Raw genomic sequence first — 23,125 nt, 5'->3', positions numbered from 1 at the left:
TCCTTCATGTTAATAAGCATGAAAAACACAATGTTTTTTGTAGCTGTATGCATATGAAATTCCCCTCATAAAATAAAAAATATATAATATATAATATATAATATACATGATATATATTAATTATATATATACAGTATACCCTATGCATGTATTTGTGTGTGTGTGTGTGTGTGTGTGTGTGTGTGTATGTCTATGTCATTCACTGTCCCTCAGGTTGTTGCATGTTGATACATATTGGGCAGTAAGATATGCCCTATCTCCTTCTCCTTCTCTTCGGAGTATTTTTTAATTTTGAAAGGTCATTAAGCTCTTAGAAATCTGAAATCACAGCGTAGAACTTGTTAGACGTTGCTGCTGTCAGTGAAGGAGACCACGTGGTGTGTGTGTTGGGTGATCAGCTGACCCTGCCGGGGGAGGAAGAGGAAAGAAAGATGGAAGGGAATAGAGACGAAGCAGAAAAATGTATAAATATAGCGACGAAAGCCCTCGAAGCCGGAGATAAAGAGAAAGCGTTGAAGTTTCTCAACAAAGCGGAGAAGCTATTCCCAACTGACAGAGCCAGAGGTAACAGCTGTTTAGCCGACCAGAGCTAGCTAACCTAGCGGAGGAGTAATACCGCGGAATAACCAGTAGTTAACGTTTCTTAACATTACTCGCTGTTTAATCTCATTGTGTGTCACCTGTTGATTATTGTAGAACGATTACAAATATTTGTATGACAACTGGGTCAAGAAATAGTGGTATGAAGCAAGTAAATCCTAGTAAGAGAAACATCCGAGTAAGCTAAGTTGTAGCTAGGCCTAGCGTCATGTTAGCTAACATAACTTGCGCTTCGCTCCTGAATGTCGTGGACTTTCTTTCTTAGTAAATTGAGGTTATAAATGGTGAATTAAGTGATTGAGTGTTCGCCTGTAACTTTTAATAGCTATCAGCGAAGCACTGTAAAGCCCCTGAATACCAACAACTAAGGCTAGCTACCCACATCTTTTAAACGTCAGTCCACTCAAACCATCCTTCATTCAGTAACGTCGCTCATTTTAACGTCTCAGAGACAAGCTAGGTGACCCTTGAAGCGTCTTTTTTGTAAGCTGTAATTTTACTTCAACTTCAAGAGATATGTTGTGTAAAAAGGCCGTGGATTTGTAGAGATGTCTGTGAGGGCAGAGCAGGCAGAGTGAAGCCCGGAGAGAGATGTAGGGCGAGGTGTACATGCTGTCCAGGCCAAACAGCCTTACTGCCAATCCTTTAATTGAATGATTTACCTGAAGTATAGGCTAATCCTGGAGCCACAACTGTCTGTGAGATTACAGTAAACAGGTGTTAAGTAAGGACAGGATTGACAGAAGTGTAGTGGATAGTAGTGCTAAAAGGCTCTGTATTATATTCCTGGTGTATGAGCAGAGATAGGAGTTAATAATTTTTCAAGTCTGTCTTAAAACAACAGTCAAGTGCCTAAATGAACTTTGAAATAGGTTTTTCTTGCCATAATCATTCCTCTTGTTCATACTGGCCATTAAAAGATTGCTTCATAACGCACAAACAATGTAAGTGATGGGGGACAAAATCTACAAGCCTCCTGTACAAAAATGTATTCAAAAGTTTATCTGACGCTAATATGAAGCTTCAGCTGTCCAATTTAGTCAAATCAAGTGGATATCTTTCAATTTTACAGTCTTTTTAGTGTCAAAGTTCCTCTTTTTGTTACTGTTCTTCCACCGCAGCTCAACAGGGAAACACAAAGAGGGAATTTGATGCTAAAAAGACTGTAAATATGGCAGATATCCACTTTATATGACTAACACTGCTGAAGCCTCATATAAGCTTCAGATCAACTTTTAAATTAATAAAGAGACTGTGTGGACACACTGTGGATTTTGGCCCCCATCACTTACATTGAAAGCACATGTAAAGTGGATATTTTAATAGCCAGTATGAACAGGAAGAATGATTACCACGTTCTCTTTCAGTTTTCATTTGGGCACCTGACTGTTGTTTTAAGACACTTAATATATAACCAGTCCTTTAACTTGCATGTAGTTGACAGCTGCAGTTGTTAAAATTTTAACTCATTGGTTGAAATGGAAGCTAGCGAGATTTCTGTGCCCCTTTTCTGCATGATTATGTATTTTGGCGTTCGTGTGTACAGTATAAAGAACACTAATCACCCAAGCAGCCCACAGGAGGTTATGGTTGGATGAGTTTGCACCTTGAAAAACAGAATGGCATGCAAGAAGAGCACACGTATGACAACCAGTTTTCAGTGAAAATAAGCAAATTCTACATAACTGTTGTTTTTTTTTGGTGCAAATCCTAAAGTGACTTAAAATGTTTTTATTAATAGACACATGCACACTGGACTGTAGGATGTCCCTTGAAATGAAATGTGAAGTGACAAGCATCACAAGACTGCAAAACAACACAAATATGTAGTATAAAAAGGCAGTACACAAAAGAGAGAGCATAAACGGTTTGCTTGTAACTGTTCATATCTTTATCATTCTTATTATCTTAATCATTGGGTTTGCTGCTGTCACGAGAGTAAAAGACTACTGAGTTTTCATTGTGATAATCAAATTTTGCACCTCTGCCTTTGTCTTGGTAATTTGATGTCTCTGTGCCTGTCTCTGGTGTGGCATTGCCGCATTGGTGTCCTTTTAGTAAACTTCTGAGCAACTTTTCCGGAGCGCAAGTTCATTCCATATAGAGAAAACACAAAGGAATGATGTGACTTCTTAATTTACACAAGTAAAACTTACTTTATATGCATTTTAATTATTCAAAAATGTCCCGGGGGATGAAACAAAGAATTCTCAGAGCAATATGCTCATGTCTCCCAACCAGAAGTTCTGACACACTTTTTAATATTTAAGAATTCACTGATATAGCAAAAAAAAAAAAACAACACTCCTCGGACTGAAATTTGAACCTTTAGTCAGCAAGTAAGGAAACAGTGAAAACAATAACAGGAAAACATTAACACAAGTTGTTGTGCAGTCTGTTAGTACCTGGTATGACCAGAACTCTGTCAGGCTTTGTCAGGCCTTCTGCATATACAAGGTCGCAGGAAGTTGCTGGCAACTAGCCAAGAGAGGGTTTGCATGTGTATAAGTCTTGCATTGAGTGACCAAGGAGTTTGTTACATTCCCTGATGTTGCATTCAAGGGGTTACCAAGACCAGGCAGGTCAAACTTGCATACCAGCATTCCTCATGGAAGCTTAGTGCACAGTAGCCATATGTGGGTTGTGCTCGTATCACAGAGCAAGACCATATTTGTCGAACTGTCTTTGACTTATCTGGCATCAGTGAACCCACGAGTTTCCATTCAACTGTGAATGTGTTCACATTAAAGAGGGAAAATTGTAACAAGTTTCCAATGTCTTAATATACCAAAATATAGCATCAAAGGGATTTTATTTGATATAAAATTTAACTATGGATCACTGTGGGCAAATTAGCTTGTTGCAGCTTCAACAATGTACTATTCAGCATGAGAAGAGCTGCAAAGCAGAGCCATAGAAATACTTTAAGTGTATACGATACACTGCTGACTTTATCAACATGTTAAGCAGCCTAGAGCGCATTGGAAAAGAGGGATTATAGTTGTGTAAGAAGGACTAGTTGTGTGCTTCTGTTTCATGTGAACGAACTGTTATGATTGATAATGCATTGATAAACAATACAGAACATTATAACAGTGAAAAGCATCTGGCTGCCAAAGCTGCTTCTGTTGCTGTAGTAACTTAGAGTATGTTTTGTTTTTTTCATCACTGACCATATTTTCTACACAGATTGTAACCTTGAAGTTGAATTTAAGACTACCGTCGGGAAACTGCAAATAGAAAAAAAAAAATACATTCCAGCAACACATTAAGCACATTTCATGTGTTGTTTTTTATGAATTAAAAGTCATTGCTACCTGTCATAAAGGTATATGGGCATATTTTGTATTTATACAATCATCATTCCTTATGGCTACAGTGATGGGATAATGCAGTAATCTAGATTATACAAGTTACTGTCAAAGAATTGTGGTGTAGTTAATATGCAACAGTAATTTTATTGATCATTGACAACTTTGTAACGGTCAACTATCTAACCGCTGGTGGGGAGTTTGCAACTAGACGTGCTACAACGTTTATTTTATCTGTGATATTTTAAATGTTCACGGAAGACAAACTGGGCCTGAAAACAAATCGTGTTGGTTTATACTCTTTTAGAATTCACGTTATAAAGCCCTCAAGTTAGTTGGTGGGACATTCGGCTTTTCTTAAGTGTTTATATCGTTCTCTGACCTTGGCTGTGCAGCGTACAGTAGGTCACCATGTTGAATTACCCTGATTGTAAGTGAGCTGCCATCATGACACTACTATGCTAGGTTTTTATCCAGAGTTAAGTTGTTAATCCACTGATCTCACTTCATTGGTATTCACTGGCAGGACCCTGCTGTACAATCATATTGCGTTGCTTTACATGGGGATGATGCATGATTTGCTACACAATCTTGTCTCGATAACACATAACATGTCAGTAATTGAAAGAAAATAAATATCAAATTTGTCATGTGTGCTACTCGGGGAAAGACGACAAAGGCCTAAAGAGATGCTTTTGCTTCTGGCTTTAGTGTGTTGTGTGCAGACTGGCCCACTGAAAATGATGATGCCAATGCGATCTCTGTGCCCCAGTACTTTCACCAGGAACTGGGCCACAATGTTGAGTTTTAGCACGACTCTGCTTGCTTCTTGATTAGATCTACTTACATGTCATGTCTTCTACTGTGGACTCTCAGGTTTCTCTATCTGATGATTGAAGCCAGATGTAAAAAGCACTTACTTGTTCTTAATTTGGCTCTGCACACATGCCAGATAAACAGAAAAATCGATTTTGTTGGGCGCTCTCCTGGCTCATGTTTAGCCTTTTTTGTCTTTAATGCACTAAGCTTTAAATCGAGGTCTATTTCAAGTATTTGACACTGTTCCAGCTGGCCCTTGTTTGTTAAAACACTGCGATTCTGTTTTAGACTACTTGAAAATCTGTGATCTTTTAAACTTTGTGGGTGTTAGCGCTTTGTAAAGCTGTGCAGTATAAATATATTATAAAATTTATGGCGGTGTATTAGAAATGGAACTGAATCGTGATCTTAAAATCCAGCAACATGTGTGTTCATTAAACGCCTTGCATTAAAAATTGTTGGATGCTTAAACACCATATTGTCTGATTTTCTGCTGTCAGTTTGCACCTGTAAGCAATTGCTGCCCTGATGAAGACACTAATGTGTATTTCAGAATAGTTTGCGGCAGATTTACTTAAGGTAATCATTGACCATTTGTGTGCTCTTCAAGCCTTTTCACCCTAACGTTAAAGCTTTTTCGTGTATAATGTTCAGACAGTTTTCACTTAAAGAGGTACTGCACATTGACTAATGCTGACGTAGAGTCTACCGTTTGGGAGTTCTCTGTGTCATGAAATGTATATAAATGGTAGAATTTTAACGCCCACATCCCCCAGCCCCCACCCTTGAGTCTGTGAAATTGTGCAGCCTGCTTGCACTTATTTTCAAATATATGCCGGTTGACAGCAGCTAACAGCAGCACTGACCTGCTGGAGGAAATTTCCTCGTCTGTGAACGTCCACGGGACGAAACGCTGCCGGCATCCACAAAAACAGCAGAAATCCTCTTCGCAATTCGTCTATAACTCTCCAGCTGTCAGTTCCTGCAGTTATCAGCTAGTAAAATCTTGTTTTTAAAACGTTAAATCGTGGTGTAACCGGAGCTCCGTGTGATAATTTGTAATTTAATTTATCTTTAGCTTATGACTTTCTCCTCTCTTTTTCAGCTTTGTTGGATGCATTAACGAAGAATGGGAGCTCAGCGGGTAATGGTGCATATCGTAGGAGACCAGCAGACAGCTCGGAAAGCTCCGGCGCCCAGACAGAAAGGGAAAGCCGAGAGTCTGGAGAAGCCGACTCTTCGAAAGGTTTCACCAAAGAGCAGGTTGAAGGTGTGCAAAGGTGAGAGCTGCACTGTACTCAGTCTTCATCGTATTCACTGTGTTGCTTTTACCACTGGTCAGTAATGTAATCTGTTCCTCTTCAGTTGAACGTTTCAGTGCTTTCCTACAATTTGTCACATGACAGCAGCACTGTTTCTACCTTTGTAGTCTCCGCAGTGTTGTGCACACACACAGCTATTACTATAGGAACCTCTTGAGCTTGGTGTCTTACCCGTAACGGCGACAACGGTGACATTTAGCAGTGTGAGCTAGAAACCAGGAAACCAGCACATGTGCTAATTTTAAACCACAACAGAGAAAGAGACTACAGAGAAAAAAGGCAGTCTTTTCCTTTTACCTACAGCATATACCATCCAATCAGATCATAAAAAATATGCAGATGGTAACTAGAGTTCATGTAGAGGTTAAGCATGCTGCTGTACTGGTTGTTTCGCAATCCAGCCTGTGTATTACAATTCAACGTAGGCATCCACCCTCTCCCCTGGTGTCTTGATACTAAATCCTTTGAGGGAAGCTTCAGTGTGTTAAAATTGCATCATGTCTTCTGAGGAAAAAGTAAGGCTGGTTGTGTACTTTGTTTACATTCATGTCTCAATTTTGACCTTATCAGTAGCCCTACTCCCTTCATACGTTATAATGTTATAGTTTTAAAAGCAAAATATGACTCCAAGGTAGCTTTAATTAAAAACTAACAATGTGTTACTTGATTTTTTTTGTTTTTGTTTTACACATGTGATATTTTCATTTCATGCAATATATAACGTCAATTTAATTGAACATCAGTTTGATTATACTGTGTGATTTTTCATGAATTTGCTATTATGTGATTTTATTTTTTTTTAAACTATGGTGTTATATCACAAAATTACTTGAGCAATTCAGCCCAGCAGTAATGACTGGTTTAAGGTTGGAACAGGTGGAACAGACCCGTGTGTGATCCTCTGCAGACATTCGCGCTCTGTGTGCAATTAATAAACACACTGGTTTAATCTCCTTTTGATCTTTCATAGAGATTGTTGTCATTTCTTTAAAAACATACTGGCATGGTATAAGGAGCTTTCATTTTTATTCTGTGGATTGTCAAATTGAATTAAAAAAAATGAAATTTACAGTGTCCACTATGCATAACAATCTCATTGGGTCATATTACAAGCATTAGTAGGATGGATGTACAGTAAACATGTTGAGAGGCTTTGCTAGACCAAATTAGTCAAACCATCAGAGATGTAAAGACACCTGCTGTGGCATCAGAAGCTTAGTAAAGCTATGAAGCTATTTTTTTCTGGGTGACGTGCTTGAATATCAACATATCACTTTTTAATGACAGTCTATGCATGCATCTGTTGGTGACAGGGAATGAGACACTAAACATTGAAGGCAAACTCTAAGGAAGAAGACTGCAGTCATGATGTTCAGACTTTGTCACCTGCTTCTAAAATATAATCCACACTCACAATCCACTCACTTTGTCTGCCTCTCTTTTAGAATAAAGCGGTGTAAGGACTACTATGAAGTGCTTGGTGTCAACAAAGAAGCCAATGAGGATGAGCTCAAGAAAGCCTACAGAAAACTAGCGCTTAAGTTCCATCCGGATAAAAACCGCGCACCTGGAGCAACAGAGGCCTTTAAAAGTAAACCTACCTGCCAACTTTGAATATCTAGGCTTTGTATTTTAATATCTAGAAAGTGGTTTCTCTGCAACTTCTCTGTCTCTCTTTTACATCTCGACTCTGTCTTCCTCCAGAGATCGGTAATGCATATGCAGTGCTGAGCAATGCGGACAAAAGACGGCAGTATGACCTGACAGGAGGGGAGGAGCCGAGCAGCCCGGGTCACACACACGGAGGAGGCTTTGACTTCCACAGGGGCTTCGAGGCCGACATCACTCCCGAGGACCTCTTTAACATGTTCTTTGGAGGCGGCTTCCCCTCCTGTAAGTGAGCACTTGTGTTCAGAGTTATTTATTAGTATCACTTTTAATTGTCCTGTTTGTTTGAAGGAGTTAATTCATTTATTAGCAATTTAATTTATTTTCTGCAGATTACATGTAGTAGACTAATATGTTATCCTTATGCACATTGACTTTCATGGGATCAATCAAAGCCTCAGGCATAAACAATACATTTGCAAATAAAATGTACTTTTTTTTAATTTTTAAAGAATGGCATTATATTTAACAGACTAAAGCAGGGGTACTAAAATACACTTAACAAATGTCCACTGTATTAAAGTTCCAGTAAGGGTGCATTGCATAAGATTTCAGTGCAAAAACAGCATTTCTGTATTAATGAGAGATGTGACATCTTTGTTGTGTAACCAAGTCCTTAAACTTGAGCATAAAAAGATGCGACGGCCAGGCAGAGGCACTCATGTTCAGTAGTGAGTTCTTCACTGCATTTATGGCTGAAAATGTTTGGTGTCGTTGTGGCGTGTTGCATTCCCACTCTTCCTAATGGCCACTGTTTTCATTATAAATCTAGCACAATGGTCTTGTACTTCCTTCAGGCAAAATCAACTGAGAAATACGCATTGTATTTCAGTCCAGTCATGCATTTTAAATGCGTGTTTTTCACTGTCAAACTTTCTTTTTTAGCATCAGCTAGTTTTGAACAAACCATTTTATTTTTATCAACTGGAGCTCCTACATTCCACATTAACCTTACTAACTCTGGTGACTAGTGGGCGACTGAATGATGACAGCTGAGGTGACGTGATAGTGGTGTGTCACTCAAAAGCAGTCCGGTTCAGGTTGTGGATCAATTCTGTTCTCGGTCCAGATTAAATTGTTGTTCGGTCCAGATCTGGACCAGAGTCTGCCTATTGAGTATACATGGACTAAAGAGACATTGGGTGGTAGAAACTTTCTCTTTAAATGCACTCTTAAGAGTTTAATTTGTGACAAAAAACACTTGCACCTCTTTGTCGAGTTATGTTAGCAAAATAGCAAATTTTCTTAGTGTTGAACATTTCTATGTTCAAAATCAGACCAATAGATATTTTCTTAGAATGACTGGTGCATCTTTTGTTTGCACCAGCCCTTAAATTACACATCAAGTTAGATTTGGTTTTGTATGGTAGAGCAGGATGAACATACATGTATAGTCTTGAGCAGTGATCCAATTGTACTTTGTGACGTATTCCATAACATTGTGTCTGACCTCAGTCATAATATTTCTCTCTACAGCGAGCGCACACACCTTCACCAACGGCAGGGCGAGTTACAGCCATCAGACTGATTACCGACAAGAGAGAACAGAAGAAAGGGGAGATGTATGTAGATGGTTCAGATTTTGTACTTTTTTTATTTTCAAAAAATTGTATAATTGTATTGCATTTAAGGTTATGCAGCAACAGAAACCACATGATATGACTGAACAGTATTGTGTGTGTGTTGTTGAAACTAAAGTATTCATTGTACTGTGTTTGTCTCCAGGGTGGTTTCTCAATGTTTATCCAGCTGATGCCCATTGTGGTCCTGATTTTAGTGTCAATACTGAGCCAGATGATGGTTTCCCCTCCACCCTACAGCCTCTACTCTAGACCGTAAGTGCACACAGACACACACACACACACACACATTTGTCAAATATTTAGTGGTGTCTTACTTGGGGTGTTGTTTTCCCATCTTTATCTAATCTTTGAAGTTACCTTCAGGTTTCAATAATTTGTTGGAGATGACTGAAGTTATAAGTATTTTCACAACAGTTTGTGCCTTCTCGATCCCTCCCAGGTCCACGGGTCAGACCATAAAACGGCAGACAGAAAACCTGCGTGTCGACTACTACGTCACTAGAGATTTCAAGTCGGAGTATAAGGGCTCAGCGCTGCAGCAGATTGAGAAAAATGTGGAGGACGACTATGTATCTAATGTCAGAAATAACTGTTGGAAGGAGAGACAGACCAGTGAGTAAACATGTTCAACAGACATCTTCACATTTTATCTTTTCAGTAGTGCTCATTATCATGAACAGTTCATATTTTTATTTAATTTCTCAAGGTTTGTTTGCCTTGATATTTGACTCCAGTGAATCATAAATAATGTGTATACCTTCTCCCTTTATCAGTCACATTGTTTTTCTGCTTGTCTCATCCAGAAACAGATCTGCTGTATGCTGCTAAGGTATACAGAGACGACCGAATGCGCAAGAAAGCAGATCTCATGACCATGGATAACTGCAAGGAGCTGGACAGACTAAATAACCTATTCAGAGGCGGATGAGTTGGATGCTTTTAGATCATATAAATGTATATGAATAGATGTGTATGTTGTTTTTTTAAAGAGAGAGTCTTTACACTAGGAGCAAAAAACTTACTGAAATAATTTAGCTCTATTGTTGAAGTTTTAAAATGTCCCTCTCCTCATATCCCCCCCACCCACCCCCACCCCGCCAACTTCTCTCCTTTCTCACTTCAATCACCTTGTTGCATCTTAATGGACCAATCTACACACATTGTAGAAAGCCCCAGACTTTTTCTTTTTTCTTTTTTTTTTTTTTTACTCTGCTTTTCTTGTGTTTTCCTGTGGAAACGAGAAGGACAAGGACACTTGATTGTAAAGCCATTTGCTTCGAGAAGTGACAACCCGAAAGGCATTCCGCACAATCCAAATCGCTGTCTTTAAGATCAACAAACAGCCTTCGGCATCATCTGCTTGACATAAATATCAGATGGGAGACTTTATAGGTTCATCTAGAGGTGCTGTCCTCTCTCCAAATCCATTTTCTTGAAGAACACAGAAAGAAAATAAGGAAATAAAAGCTTTCCTACTCACCTCCAAGTGTGGATGAAGATCAATGGATCATGAAGAGATACCTGTGATTTTGCTACTAGGGAACATTTTATGTTGTCCACTCTGAAATGTGAAGTTGGTTGGGACTAAACGTGGAAGGACATTCAAACGGTTATACATAAAGAGTTGTACATTTTCATTTTTGAATGTTTGAAGTTTATGCAGTTATTTAAGTAACTATAGAAGAAACAATGATTTTCTTCAATGCTCGCCTAATCATTTAAATAAAGTCAAATTATTACCATAAACTGGATACATTTGTTTCTCTGATTCAGACATTAAAGGGTTGGTTCACCCAAATTACCAAAAAGGCAAACATATTTTCCCACTTACATCTAGTGGTATGTAGCCATGCAGATAGTTTTGGTTTTATTTGGCCAAGTTTTGAAATGTTTGGGAAATGGGAAATATTTCTTTGGTACAAGGTAGTTTGTATGAAAACTGCTGACAGTGAGGTTCCTGTTCAATGTGATTTGTTAGTGCTGGGGGAGCGACAAACAAATTAACATTCAGCTCCATGGCAGAAATCTCAAAGATATTTCAAACCCCAGACAAATACACTAACTCACTGCATGCCTATTAAATCTGTTTCTTGTAATGTTGGTAAACTCACCCAGATGTTGAATGTTGTAAAAAGACAAATCTTGAAATCACTAACCAACATGAAGTTGTTTTTAAAAAATGGAAAAATATGCAGCAATATCAGACATACTGTATACCTGCAGTAGATATAATTATCTTTGAACCATGTTCATAGCCAATGTTCTGACCAGATTAGAAGTGTTTACTGTGATAAAGCATAATTATTTTTGCTGGCTAGCTTTTTAATCCTACTTTGTGAGTCATGCATCTGGGCATCATCATTTTAAAAAGCGAACCTCATCTGTGCCTGTGTATTTACAAAAACAGGAAACCGCATGGAGACACTGAATATTTTTGTCTTGAGTTGGGGTCATGGCCACAACCCACCAATCTAGAGTAAAAAAAAAAAGAACTGTGTGGCCCACATTGATGAGCACTCCATCAACTACTACTAATCAACCATTGGTGGAAGAAGTACTCAGATCCTCTACTAAAGTAAAAGCAGAATCACCACAGTATATACTCCAGTACATGTACACGTCCTGCATTCAAAACCTTAGTTTAAGTAAAAGTACAAAAGTATTATCAGCTAGACTAAATGTACTAAAAATATAAAAACTAAAAGTACTTAAGGCACATTATGTAGAATGGCTCCTTTCATAATGTTATGTTTATATTATTGCTTTATAATTACTGGTGTCTTAACGTGTAAGCATTTGAATGTTGCAGCAGGTCTGGGTGGAAGTATTATAACAACTGTATATTTTGCCACTTAGTTTAATCCATAACAAATCATGTTTATAAAATGATCATATGTTTTTTAATGTAAGATCTTTATCTGTAGATTAAAAATAGTAACTACAGCTGTTGAATCAGACACAGGGAGAGATACTATGAAACTTTTTTATAATCATTCAAATGAATGGAAATGTCTATAGCTGCAGTTTTTGTTCTGAAGGAGATTGATTCATTTTGACTTCATCTGCATGCATATAATCTGACTGAGAATAGAAAGATTTAACAAATATATTTTGGTACTGTTGATGGTCTGGGGAGCCTGGAAATGTGACCAAGTATGTAGGTGACCTGTGGAACGATGACCTTCAATAAAACCCAAATCTTCATAGCTGTAAAAATACATTGAAGCTGTGTGTGTGTTTTTTTGTTGTTGTTTTTTTACAGTGCTGACATCAAAATTTCCAACATGTATTCTCAATTATTCTGTTAAAGATACTATATTTTGAATTTGACCTCAGAAATAATTTGGGGGGAACAAATTTTTGAAGAATATTAATTTTAATTTGATTTCTCTCTAAATGACAGAAAAACAACAAGAATGTACACAATTAAATGATATGACCACACTACTGAAAACACAATTCAATATTTACGTTTTAGCGTTGCAACGTGTGACATCATCTTCATTGGTTTATCAGGAGTCACATGACTGCGACAAACCCGGAAACGAAATGCCTCAACTGCGACGGGAGCTCTCTTAATACATTCATGGGCAAGTAAGCAGCTGCTATCTTCTCAGTCGTCTTAACAGTGTAATGAAAACAAGACGTGACTCTTGAAATGCCATCAAGACGACGTTTATGCAAATAATTCAGCCTCAGTTATACAAATGCGCCAGGAGACGCTGGTGTCTGGCTCCGTCGTCAGGTGGACTATGCACTGTAGCAGCCACATCTGTGTTTTCCTCCTGGCTTTGTACACCTGTGGATGTCTCCCACATGTGTCTGCTTACAAACAAGAACCAGAGACTCCAGACTGGAGGTTGACTCTGAAAACTATTCGTAACGGAATACACAAAATCGACACGTATCTTAATGCAGCGCTGGACTTGTTTGGGGGCGATGACGGGCTGTGTCATTATAAGTGTAGTGATGGTGAGTTTTCTTTCTTCTTCCTCCTCTTTAAACACCTTTCTCTGACACACCTAAACATCATCTTATTATTCACACTTGTCCTTTCCCCTGCTACACCAAGTCCAAATGAAATGTGTAGTTTATGTAACAGTTGGGAGAAAGAAGATACGCATTATCTCCCCTGGAGTAGCACAGTAAGCTATTAAAACGTCTGTACTGTTGTGGTTAGAGATAACTGACGGTGGCAGAACAGTAAACATCCTCACCTTTGCTCTTCTTTCACAGGTTACAAGCCGGTGCCTCGTCCCGGGTACAAGCACCCGCCACCCAATGGGTGTGGCTCCCCACTGTTTGGATTTCAGGTAGTCTGACAGAGCTCCAGAGGTTGGAGGTTGTGTATATGGTACACAAAGTGGGTCACCATGTACACATCATGCCAAACTAAGCCGCTCCTGTACAGTGTATAATATCCTCATATTTTAACGTGACAGTTTGTATTGTTTTTATTACTGCAAATTACAATATGTGTTCATAATACACACTATACGTCATGTTAGAGTATAGAGCTAAACCAATGCATCTGCTGATATTATTGGTAGATATTAGGTTCAGATATATCTGTATCAGCATACAGTACTGTGCAGAAATTTTAGGCACTAAAAGTAAAGTGAAAATGCTTTCTAAACTAATGCCATTAATATTTTTTTATTTATCAATTAACTTTATACAAAGTTCGGTAAGCAGAAGAAACCTAAATAAAATCAGTATTTGGTGTGACCACAGTTTCTCTTTAAAGCACCAGCACTTCTCCTCAGTACACCTGCATACAAGTTTTTCAAGGTACTTGGCAGGTAGGTTGTTATGAGCATCTTATCTCAGTTCTCGTCATATAATCCCAGACTGACTCCATGATGTTGAGACTGGGGCTCTGTGGGGGCCATACTATCTGTTACAGGACTCCTTCTTCTTCTTGTCACTGAAAAGGGTTCTGTATGATTCTGGCTGTGTGTTTAGGGTTGTATCAAAACATCATTAGTGCCTAAAACTTTTGTACAGTACTGTATATTTCAACAGTCAGAGCCAAAAGTATACTTTAGGTATTTAGAAACAGTGTACTTTTTCAACTGTATAATTTCACTCACAGCATTTCTTGGTCACAGTTCTTCAAAAAGTAAATTGAAGGAATTCTTAGTAAAAATGTTTGGTTATGTTTGATACATTAAGAAATGAATATTGGATATTTTTTAAACTCTCAAATATCAATTTTATTATAAACAAATATCCAGTATCAGTTAGGATCTAGTAAAAATATTAACAAATAAACAAATGAATACCATTTAAATTTCTAATATATTCATACATTTGAGCGATGTGAGGTAGAAGAAAGAGTTGTTTTGTTTATAGTAGAAGTTAAAAAAGAAACCTACCGGGACTAAAACACTCACAGCGTACGCTATCTTCTGTCATGTCTGAAATGTACATTTTACAACTAACTTATCTCTGAACCTTAATATAATATTTTGCATTTGGAGAGATGAATGTCTCGCACCTGCAGTATCATTCTAGTGTCAGTCTAAACAGTCAAAGAGTAAATGAGCCGTTGTCTCCAGTTTGACATAGGCATCCCGTCCATGACCAAATGCTGTAACCAACATGACCGCTGCTATGACACTTGTGGACGTGAGAAGCACGACTGTGATGAGGAGTTCCAGGACTGCCTCGAGACCATCTGCAGGAATGTGCAAAAGACTCTGGGATTGGCCTACAGTGTCCAAGGTGAGAGACTGAGCTGCAGGGTTTAGGCTAGATGCAGAATGAGACGGAGGTTACATCCTGTGATCAAAATCATATTTATTCTAAGATTAATTTGGAATATTATAAAAATTTAAAAAATGTTTAAATAATTTTTTTGTGTCCCCAGTATAATAGGTATTAGTATTAGTATTATAGTATTTTTCACAAAATACATTTTAACACATCATTGCAGCAAAAGCACAGGCGTAAATAATGAAATTAATCATGGCTGACATACATTTAGCTGCCTCAGTTTCAGGGTCCTGGTATTGTGCATGCGGTTCAACATTCACACTGTCATGACTTACTGGGGTTACGTTCACATTACATGCTGGCCCAAATCCACCAAATATTTTGCCTCCAAATTACTCAGATCAGATTTTTTCACAGAAGTGTGAACAAAAAAAATCTGATTTTTTTTCATATTAGATTTTCTTTTATGCATGCGACTCACATTTCTGTTAAATCTGTGCATGTGTGGCAGTTGAGGACCTCAAACACGTCACTTACAAACATGAACGTGAACCAAAACACAAAAAGAACAGGTCTGACTAAAAAATCTTGAGCATTAATGCCTGTAATGTGAACGTAGCCTGGGAAACGTCAATAAAACACCCTTAATGTTCTTAGCGACACCCGTGCTTTTCCTACTATGACAAGTTAAAATGTCTGCTGAGAAAAAAAGTCCACCAGCAGCTCATTTGCTTAAAATTATTTATATAGACAACCAGAAACATGACAGTACACTTTAGGTCTGTATTGAGTGTATTTCAGTGTGGCCCAGGGGTCAGAGTGGGTTAGTCATTAATGGCAGGGTTGGCAGTTTGATCCCTGACTTCTCCTGTCTGACATGTCGAAGTGTCCTTGAGCAAGATACTAATCCTCAGTTTTCCCTCGGGGGGTTATGCCAGTGCCTGCCCTTAGGGTGTATGTGTGTGTGTTTGTGTGTGTGGGTGAAATAGACGCATATTTTACAGCACTTTGGATAATAGCATTATTTATATGCAGTAATTTACCAGTATCAGAACAAGATTTAATTGGGTACTTACAAATAATACGTAATACATTTACACTCATGTAAAGTAGTTTATAATCCTAATCTAATTAGCAAAATTTATGAACGACGCTATGTTTCAGTCATAGGCCTTTGTAAAAAAAAAGAAATTAGACTTATATCTTCTAAAATGAAATAATACATTTTTGCCATGGGTCAAGGGTAATATGTGACGTTTCCTGTGTGTTCATGCAGGCAGCTGAATGAGTGTAAGAGCTGATATATCCAGCAGAGGGTGCAATAGACCTTTATTTTAAAAACTGAAAATCTGAATTTGTAGTCTGCGGTATCTTGATCAGATTGATAAATTATTTTAAATTACAGACTCAAAAAAAAATCTTGTTCATAAAAGGGATTAGAAGATCTGTTTAAGTCTGATCATGATTAAGGTTTTGAAAATGCTTAGATATTTGTATTTAAGTGCAAATTTGAAGTTTTAAGTGCATTATTAAACCTGCCTATCAAAACTGTACACTATGTATGTGATTGCACACAAAACATTTTAGATTCACTTTAAGGAAGATGATAAAAACAGGTTCTTGCAGGTACTTGTTTTTAAACCAACTTAGCTTTCCCTTGCCAGATGTTTGCTCATGTTTTTCCCTTTTCTTTCCATCTTGTCAGCATGTGAGTCAGCGGTGACTCTGCTCTTCGACGCTGTCATGCACTTGGGATGTAAGCCATACCTGGACAGCCAGCGAGACTCCTGTGTGTGTCAGTATGAACTTAAGAGGGAACTGTGACACCCACCACCACAGGAAGCCAACTTGTGGACTGCACTAATTTAAAAGCACAACTGACAAACGGACGCCAGCAATAAACTCCTTGGTTCAGTCTTGTAGATTTTCTCAGGAATAGAGCTTGTTTGACACTAATCTGTGCTGCTCATCTCACATTTATTGACATTTTGAACTGTATCCATCTGTTAGACAAAGTGAATGTGTGAATTTGTTAATATTTTTTGATGTGTTTGTGGAGGAGAGGAAACAGGGTGTTCAGCTTTTGCATACATGGACAGGATCCAGTCTGTGATGCTTTGATTTATGAGTGTAAATTCCTAATCATTTTCCTGAACGTTTCCTTTGTACTACAAGTCAGCTGAAAGAGAAAGCATGGCATTTCCAACACTACAATTACTAATACTAATAAAAATACGTTAGGCTGAAATGGAGTTTCCCTTCCAAGGAAGTTCCCCCGAGAATCAGAGAAACTCCACTAACTCATCACAACTAACAAAGGGACCTTAGCCTTTATTTTCCCTTAATTAGCAGCAAATTACAGTCTTTCCAGGAAATAATTGGGAAATTTTGAACAGTAAAGCCAAAAATTACTACCCTGTGTCTATATATGTGAAAAATCAATAAGCAAGTAAATACTGTCTGTTTCTACAGCACCTGATGCAGGTCTTGGTTTTGTAAATCCTTAATTTAAAAAAATGTATTGGTATACTCAAGTGATACAAATGTGATAAGAATGTGGAGAAAATCTGTATTGAAATGTCATTAAAAATAAACATGGATTCATTGGTACACCTGTGCGTTTGGTGTCGTCATCAGACATTTTTGGACAAACTGTATTTTTTGTGAGTGGTGCTAACACAGAAGCCCTCAGAGTGAGCTGTGACTGGACTTAAAGTTATCCCTCATCTAAAACATGAAACATATTTCTCTATTATGTGTTTTGAAGTTAACGGCACAAGAAAAGGCCCCTAAAACCGACGTTTAATGCGCCTTTTCTTCGGCTGTATTTTGCTTTTATTGCTCATGACTTAAATTATCAGAATACGTCGATGTTTTTACGTACCGCTGTTGCAATATGGCAAACACGGAAGTCCAGATTGTTGACTTTTGATTGTCAGACGGGATAGCCAATCGTGTGCTCCTGTTGTACGATTTAACCAATGACATTGAGGAGGGGGCGTAGCTAGATCCTGACATATCTGTTGGTTTGACAAAGCAGATTCATTTTTCAGAGGTGTTGGTCGAAGTAAAGACAACCTGTAGACATGTCTAACACGGCAGAAGACAGCTGTGCAGGTAACAAGTTTACATGTTTGTTTTAATTTAAAGCAGACTTGTAAGTCATGGTATTTTAAATGAAAAAAAGAGATGTTTACTATTGTTTACTATGGTCTGATTTGAAAGCTGTCACGCCTTTTCTTGAACTTTTCTGTCTCTTCAGTCAGTCACCGAGTTAGAATAAGATGTGAGGCAGCTTTGTAATGTTTTTAAAACTATTTTCAATGTCAGGACTCAAGTGCTCTTCCTTTTACCTTCACAGAAAGTGTTGCTAAACGCACCATGACAGCCACAGACAGGGCAGGTAAGTGCTTTACATTAAGTTGAATACTATTTTTCAAAGAAGCTTGTTTAATATTATAAACGTTGTTTATGAAAATGGGAGCAAAAATATGAGCTAACATCAGAGCAAAAGTGAAACAATGATGAAGCTGTAACGTTATGTTTTATGGCAGTGAAGTCAGTTCCTCAGACAGGGTCACATTAATCATCAACTCAAATGGCTTTGACTGTTACTGTGTATCATGCAGACAGGATATATTTCCTCTCATCCTTTGTCATTTAGAAACTTATCAGCTTTGAACTGTATAACAGTGCTTTCAGGTTGAGTAAAAACTGAGGTATTCAGTTTATTAGATGCAACTAGTTAAAACAAATGCAGTCTAATATAGCAACCCTGCAAGAAATCCTACCAACATGAAGATTATAATGTTCCATTTTTGTTTGAACTGTTTTTTTAAGATGTTGATTGAACTTTGTGGTAATTTATTGAGAGGTGTCTCCATCATTTTATCCATCCAACGTAAAAGAATAGACTACATACAGCCTCCAAAATGACCATACAGTGAAATCAACACCTCTCTAAGACAGTTTCAACAAAAATTGAACCTTCCAACCTCCATAAAGTTGTTACAGGGCTGTTGTCAACTGAGTATATAAACAAAAAAAATCACCACAGGATATATTTGCACACTGATTAACAGTTTTAAAAAGTCAGATAAAACCTTCCAAGCCGACAAACCCTGACCTGCTATCGCGCTACCTTAGCGCACAGAGTCTAACCTACATATCTGTAGGGTGGGGCATGGATGTGTCACTTTTGGCCTCTGTTCTTTTAGCAACCTTTGCCATCTTTCTCCAGCTGTCAACCAGCTATTGAAGGCCACGAGGACTCTAAGCTTAGGGGACAATGGCTGCTTGACCTCTTACTAGCAGTGTTGGAGCCACTCATGCACCTGTAGTTGTACTGCTTAACAAAGAAGCAAAGGCCTGAAAAGCTCAATCCTTCTATGTCCTTTCGGCAGTGTTTGTGATCTTTAAAAAACCTGTGAAGTCACTTGCCAATTACTATCATTTAGTAATTATATTCTGCAGGTTGCATGGGTTATTCATGTACATGCATGTGTTTCTTTTCAGTAGAATGCAGTGAGAACCTAACAGAGACTGATGCCTTCATAGGGTAAGCTTTTGTGCTGTTTGTGTGGTTATCAGTTTGAAATTCTCGCTTCCTGCTAATATTCTCTTCTGTGTTTCTGTGCTCTTTTTTTTTCACCGTAAAGCAGCCATTTATCTTTGGATCCTGCAGAGGAGTACAAGATGAACAACAAACGTAGAGGTCTTGCTCTCATCTTTAATCAGGAGCGCTTCTTCTGGCGCCTGGGGATGAGCGACAGGCATGGGACCAATGCTGACCGCTACAACTTGGAGAAAAGGTATCACCTCCCATTCAGGTGCTTTAGGAGCAACACTTGATTAGGAATAAATGTACTCAGCTCAAGAACTTGTGCGATGACTGGTAACCTTTTCTAAGAATTTCCAGTGCTTCAATCCTCCTCTATTTACATTTTATTACAACTCATTTCACCTCTCTTTTAGGCTGAGGGAGCTAAACTTTGACGTGAGGGTGTATGAAAACTACAAACAGGTGGAAGTCTGGGAGAAAATCAGTGAAGGTAAGCACATTCATGATCACCTACAACACTCAAATCACTAAATGTATGTTTAGGAAGCAGCACTACAGAATCGTTACTACAGTTTAAATTCTTGCATATTTTCTTTGTCCTGCATATGCAAAGATAACTGTGCCAGATCCAACAAATGATATGCTGTAGTATAGTCCAATCTGACTCATTCAACAATATCTGATATCCCACCAGCCGCAGAAGCCGACCATTCAGATGCGGACTGCTTTTTGCTCATCTTCCTGAGCCACGGTGAGAATGACCACGTTTTCACCTACGATGGCAAGATCAGCATCCCGGACATCACGTCTCTGTTCAAAGGAGACAAGTGCAAGAGCCTTGTAGGAAAACCGAAGATCTTTGTATTACAGGTATGTGCAAAAAATTCAAACCCTGTCAAATGCTTTACTTGGAAATCCATAGTTCTTAAAAATGTAGTTGTCGACATGTCCATCACAAGGCATGCCGTGGAGACAAGCATGATGACCCAGTGACAGCTGCTTTTGATGCTGTGGACAGTGAGTTGAAGACGAATGAGGTGGTGGTGGATGCCAGCGCCATCCACACCCTCCCCGCCGGAGCTGATTTCATCATGTGCTACTCTGTGGCTGAAGGTGAGCCGGCCGGGATGTTTAAACTATTTTATTCCAGATATATTAATCTCTGTGATTGTCCTTTTTGCTGCACACTCCACGTCCATATTAACTGTCCTGTCCTGTGTCGTTTCTTAAGGCTACTATTCCCACCGGGAGACCCTCAATGGCTCCTGGTACATCCAGGATCTGTGTGAGCTGCTTCAAAAGTATGGGAATTCCCTTGAATTCACAGAATTGCTCACGCTGGTCAATAGGAAAGTGTCAATGAGGAGCGTTGGGAACTGTAAGGACCCGAGTGCAATTGGCAAGAAGCAAGTACCTTGCTTTGCTTCAATGCTGACCAAAAAACTATACTTCCGACAAAAAAAGTAACCGTTTCAGACCTCAGTCATTAAATGAGCTGGTTTTATATTAATACTTGGGAAACTGGTGCTGTTCAAGGGAGATTTTGAAAAAAAGTTTGTTGCTCATGAACAGAAATTTACATGTGCACTGAACAATCAGCTAATTGGCAGCCTTAATGTTTGCAGAAAGTCTGTGGTTATAAAATAACAGGGACAACCTGTATTCACATGCAGTTGTGGAAATGTGACTATTTCTGGCTTCAGGCAGTTTCTCTCTGAAACTTAATGTAATCCGAAACCCTGTTTTCATTTGTCATGGTAAGTTTCTTCTGGAGAAACCAGATTTCTTGGCCAAGCAATATCTTAATTATGTTTTATAGTCTTTTTTTTATTAACGGTTGGGCATTTTTGCATGACAGAGAATCAGGACAGTGAAAGTTGACTGGAATTAGTAAAAGGTATAGGGGAACTCTGATAACTATCCATCTGCATGTTAACATGTTATCTTATCTGTTAGCTGCCTCAACCTGATTTCTCACAATCACTCTGTTTCATGTATGAATGTAAGCACAGAAGTTATAATGCAATTCAATACAACAGCCCAGCAATAATTCAAAGTTAGGCCAGTGTAGTGGAGGGTCAGTATCAGCTCATTACATCTATATGTATGAATTGACTGATATATGAAATATGGTACAAAGCATTTGTAGTATAGCAAGAACATTAAAAGATTTTCCAAAGACAAACAAAAGTCACCTCAGCAACATCATAAAAGTTACTTTACTTATTAAGTCAGCCATTACCCTTAAAGGGAAATGTGCAGCGGGGCCATTTCACACAGCAAATTCCATGTATTTAATGAGCGTTAAATATATAAACTATTGTTTAAGCCATCTACTGACTAAATTGATCATGAGAGGAAACGCAGGATCTGGGTGGTTTAGGACTCCAGTTAAACAGTTAATGCACACTACATATTTAAATAAACAGACCAATATTTACCATTTTTTAAAATTTCCTAAATAACCAGAATTGGCCCCCAAAAATGAAATACTGTCTTTGTAAAGACAATAGTGTATAATGTTTGTTAATTGTGCCAGAGAGGTGTTGACTGTAATTTACGTTATTGGATTGGATTACATTATGTTGTGAGGTGTTCCTGTTATTTTGTTCAACCACTGATGATCAGTACACATTTTGCACTTTCATGCAATTGCTTTTAAACTGAAGAATTATCATGGACCACATTCTGTGTTTGCTACTTTTCATTACCTTTTGTCATTTTTAATCCAGTTAAAACTACAGTGGTACCACACAAATCACAAATGTTCTCTTGTTCTGTAGCTGATTTTCTTTTTCCTTAACAAGCCAAGAAGACAATAGAACTTGACATTTCCCGGTAGCCTTGTCAGGCCAGTCTGTCTTAAAGTCAGTTGTATGTTTATAAACCAGACAAATACTTTCCAATGTACTTTGCGAGGCAGGTGACATAACAGCATGATGACCAGGTAACGATTTTGTTTACATCAGGGTTTAATACACCAATGATCAGGCATCTCTCACAACAGATAATGTAGGCACCACACATGCTGTTTGTCTTCAGGCTCCATCAAAAAGGGAATTCATGTTTGTGCTGTTCTTTGTGATGTAGCAGTTTACAGTACTAAATTTAAAAATGCGTATTTGCACCCAAAACAGCAACAAACACCAGTATGGAAAGTACCTCAGGGAGGAGGGGTGTCCTTTTTTTTTTAAACATGTACTGTGGACCTAAAACACTTGTAAACTGTGTCACATGATCCATGACTCAGGAAAAACAAAGCTACCAGCATACACTGATCCTGTATTTTTGTAGTCATACTGTTGTGTCTTTGTACAATAAAATCTTTGTGATATTTGAGTGCCTGTTTTGCTCTCTGTGGAGTGATTTTTAAAAATAAAAAAAAAATTCTCTTTCTGGCAAACATATTTATGTGATGTTTTTACTTCAATTGTGCTTTGAAACTGGATACAAACCTCAATCATTCTCAGTCAGCTTAGGGTAAAGTCAAAACACCTTTTGATATTTCCATAATAAGACAAGCAGACGGGAGAGTCTCCCAGT

At 38.2% G+C, this 23,125-nt stretch overlaps 3 protein-coding genes across 4 annotated transcripts; all 3 read left to right on the top strand.

Annotated features, from left to right (window-relative positions):
- Positions 1-369: 369 nt before the first annotated feature.
- dnajb14 (DnaJ heat shock protein family (Hsp40) member B14) lies at positions 370-11,847 on the top strand. Its single transcript, XM_067584857.1, has 8 exons — positions 370-564; positions 5,836-6,010; positions 7,498-7,643; positions 7,757-7,945; positions 9,197-9,282; positions 9,446-9,555; positions 9,743-9,915; positions 10,107-11,847. The coding sequence occupies exons 1-8, from the start codon at positions 432-434 to the stop codon at positions 10,229-10,231; spliced, it is 1,137 nt and encodes a 378-aa protein (XP_067440958.1). The 5' UTR covers positions 370-431; the 3' UTR covers positions 10,232-11,847.
- A 974-nt stretch (positions 11,848-12,821) lies between these two features.
- On the top strand, positions 12,822-17,631 carry pla2g12a (phospholipase A2, group XIIA). The gene is made up of 4 exons (XM_067584858.1): positions 12,822-13,275; positions 13,540-13,616; positions 14,865-15,030; positions 16,727-17,631. Exons 1-4 carry the CDS (start codon positions 13,011-13,013, stop codon positions 16,843-16,845), a joined length of 627 nt encoding a protein of 208 aa, XP_067440959.1. The 5' UTR covers positions 12,822-13,010; the 3' UTR covers positions 16,846-17,631.
- Positions 17,632-18,032: 401 nt separating this feature from the next.
- Positions 18,033-22,926, top strand: LOC137179848 (caspase-6-like). 2 transcript variants are annotated; one of them, XM_067584856.1, is made up of 8 exons: positions 18,033-18,138; positions 18,383-18,424; positions 19,540-19,579; positions 19,680-19,832; positions 19,996-20,072; positions 20,277-20,452; positions 20,542-20,695; positions 20,814-22,926. In XM_067584856.1, the coding sequence occupies exons 1-8, from the start codon at positions 18,108-18,110 to the stop codon at positions 21,047-21,049; spliced, it is 909 nt and encodes a 302-aa protein (XP_067440957.1). In that variant the 5' UTR covers positions 18,033-18,107; the 3' UTR covers positions 21,050-22,926. The 2 variants fall into 2 exon arrangements, with proteins under 2 accessions (XP_067440957.1, XP_067440956.1); XM_067584855.1 differs by having other exon boundaries at positions 19,537-19,579.
- Positions 22,927-23,125: the final 199 nt, after the last annotated feature.

The sequence above is a fragment of the Thunnus thynnus genome, chromosome 3, assembly GCF_963924715.1.
Source record: "Thunnus thynnus chromosome 3, fThuThy2.1, whole genome shotgun sequence".
In the NCBI taxonomy this organism is placed as follows: domain Eukaryota; kingdom Metazoa; phylum Chordata; class Actinopteri; order Scombriformes; family Scombridae; genus Thunnus; species Thunnus thynnus.
The sequence above is the reverse complement of the archived record's forward strand: the minus strand, read 5'-3'. Positions and strand labels throughout refer to the sequence as shown.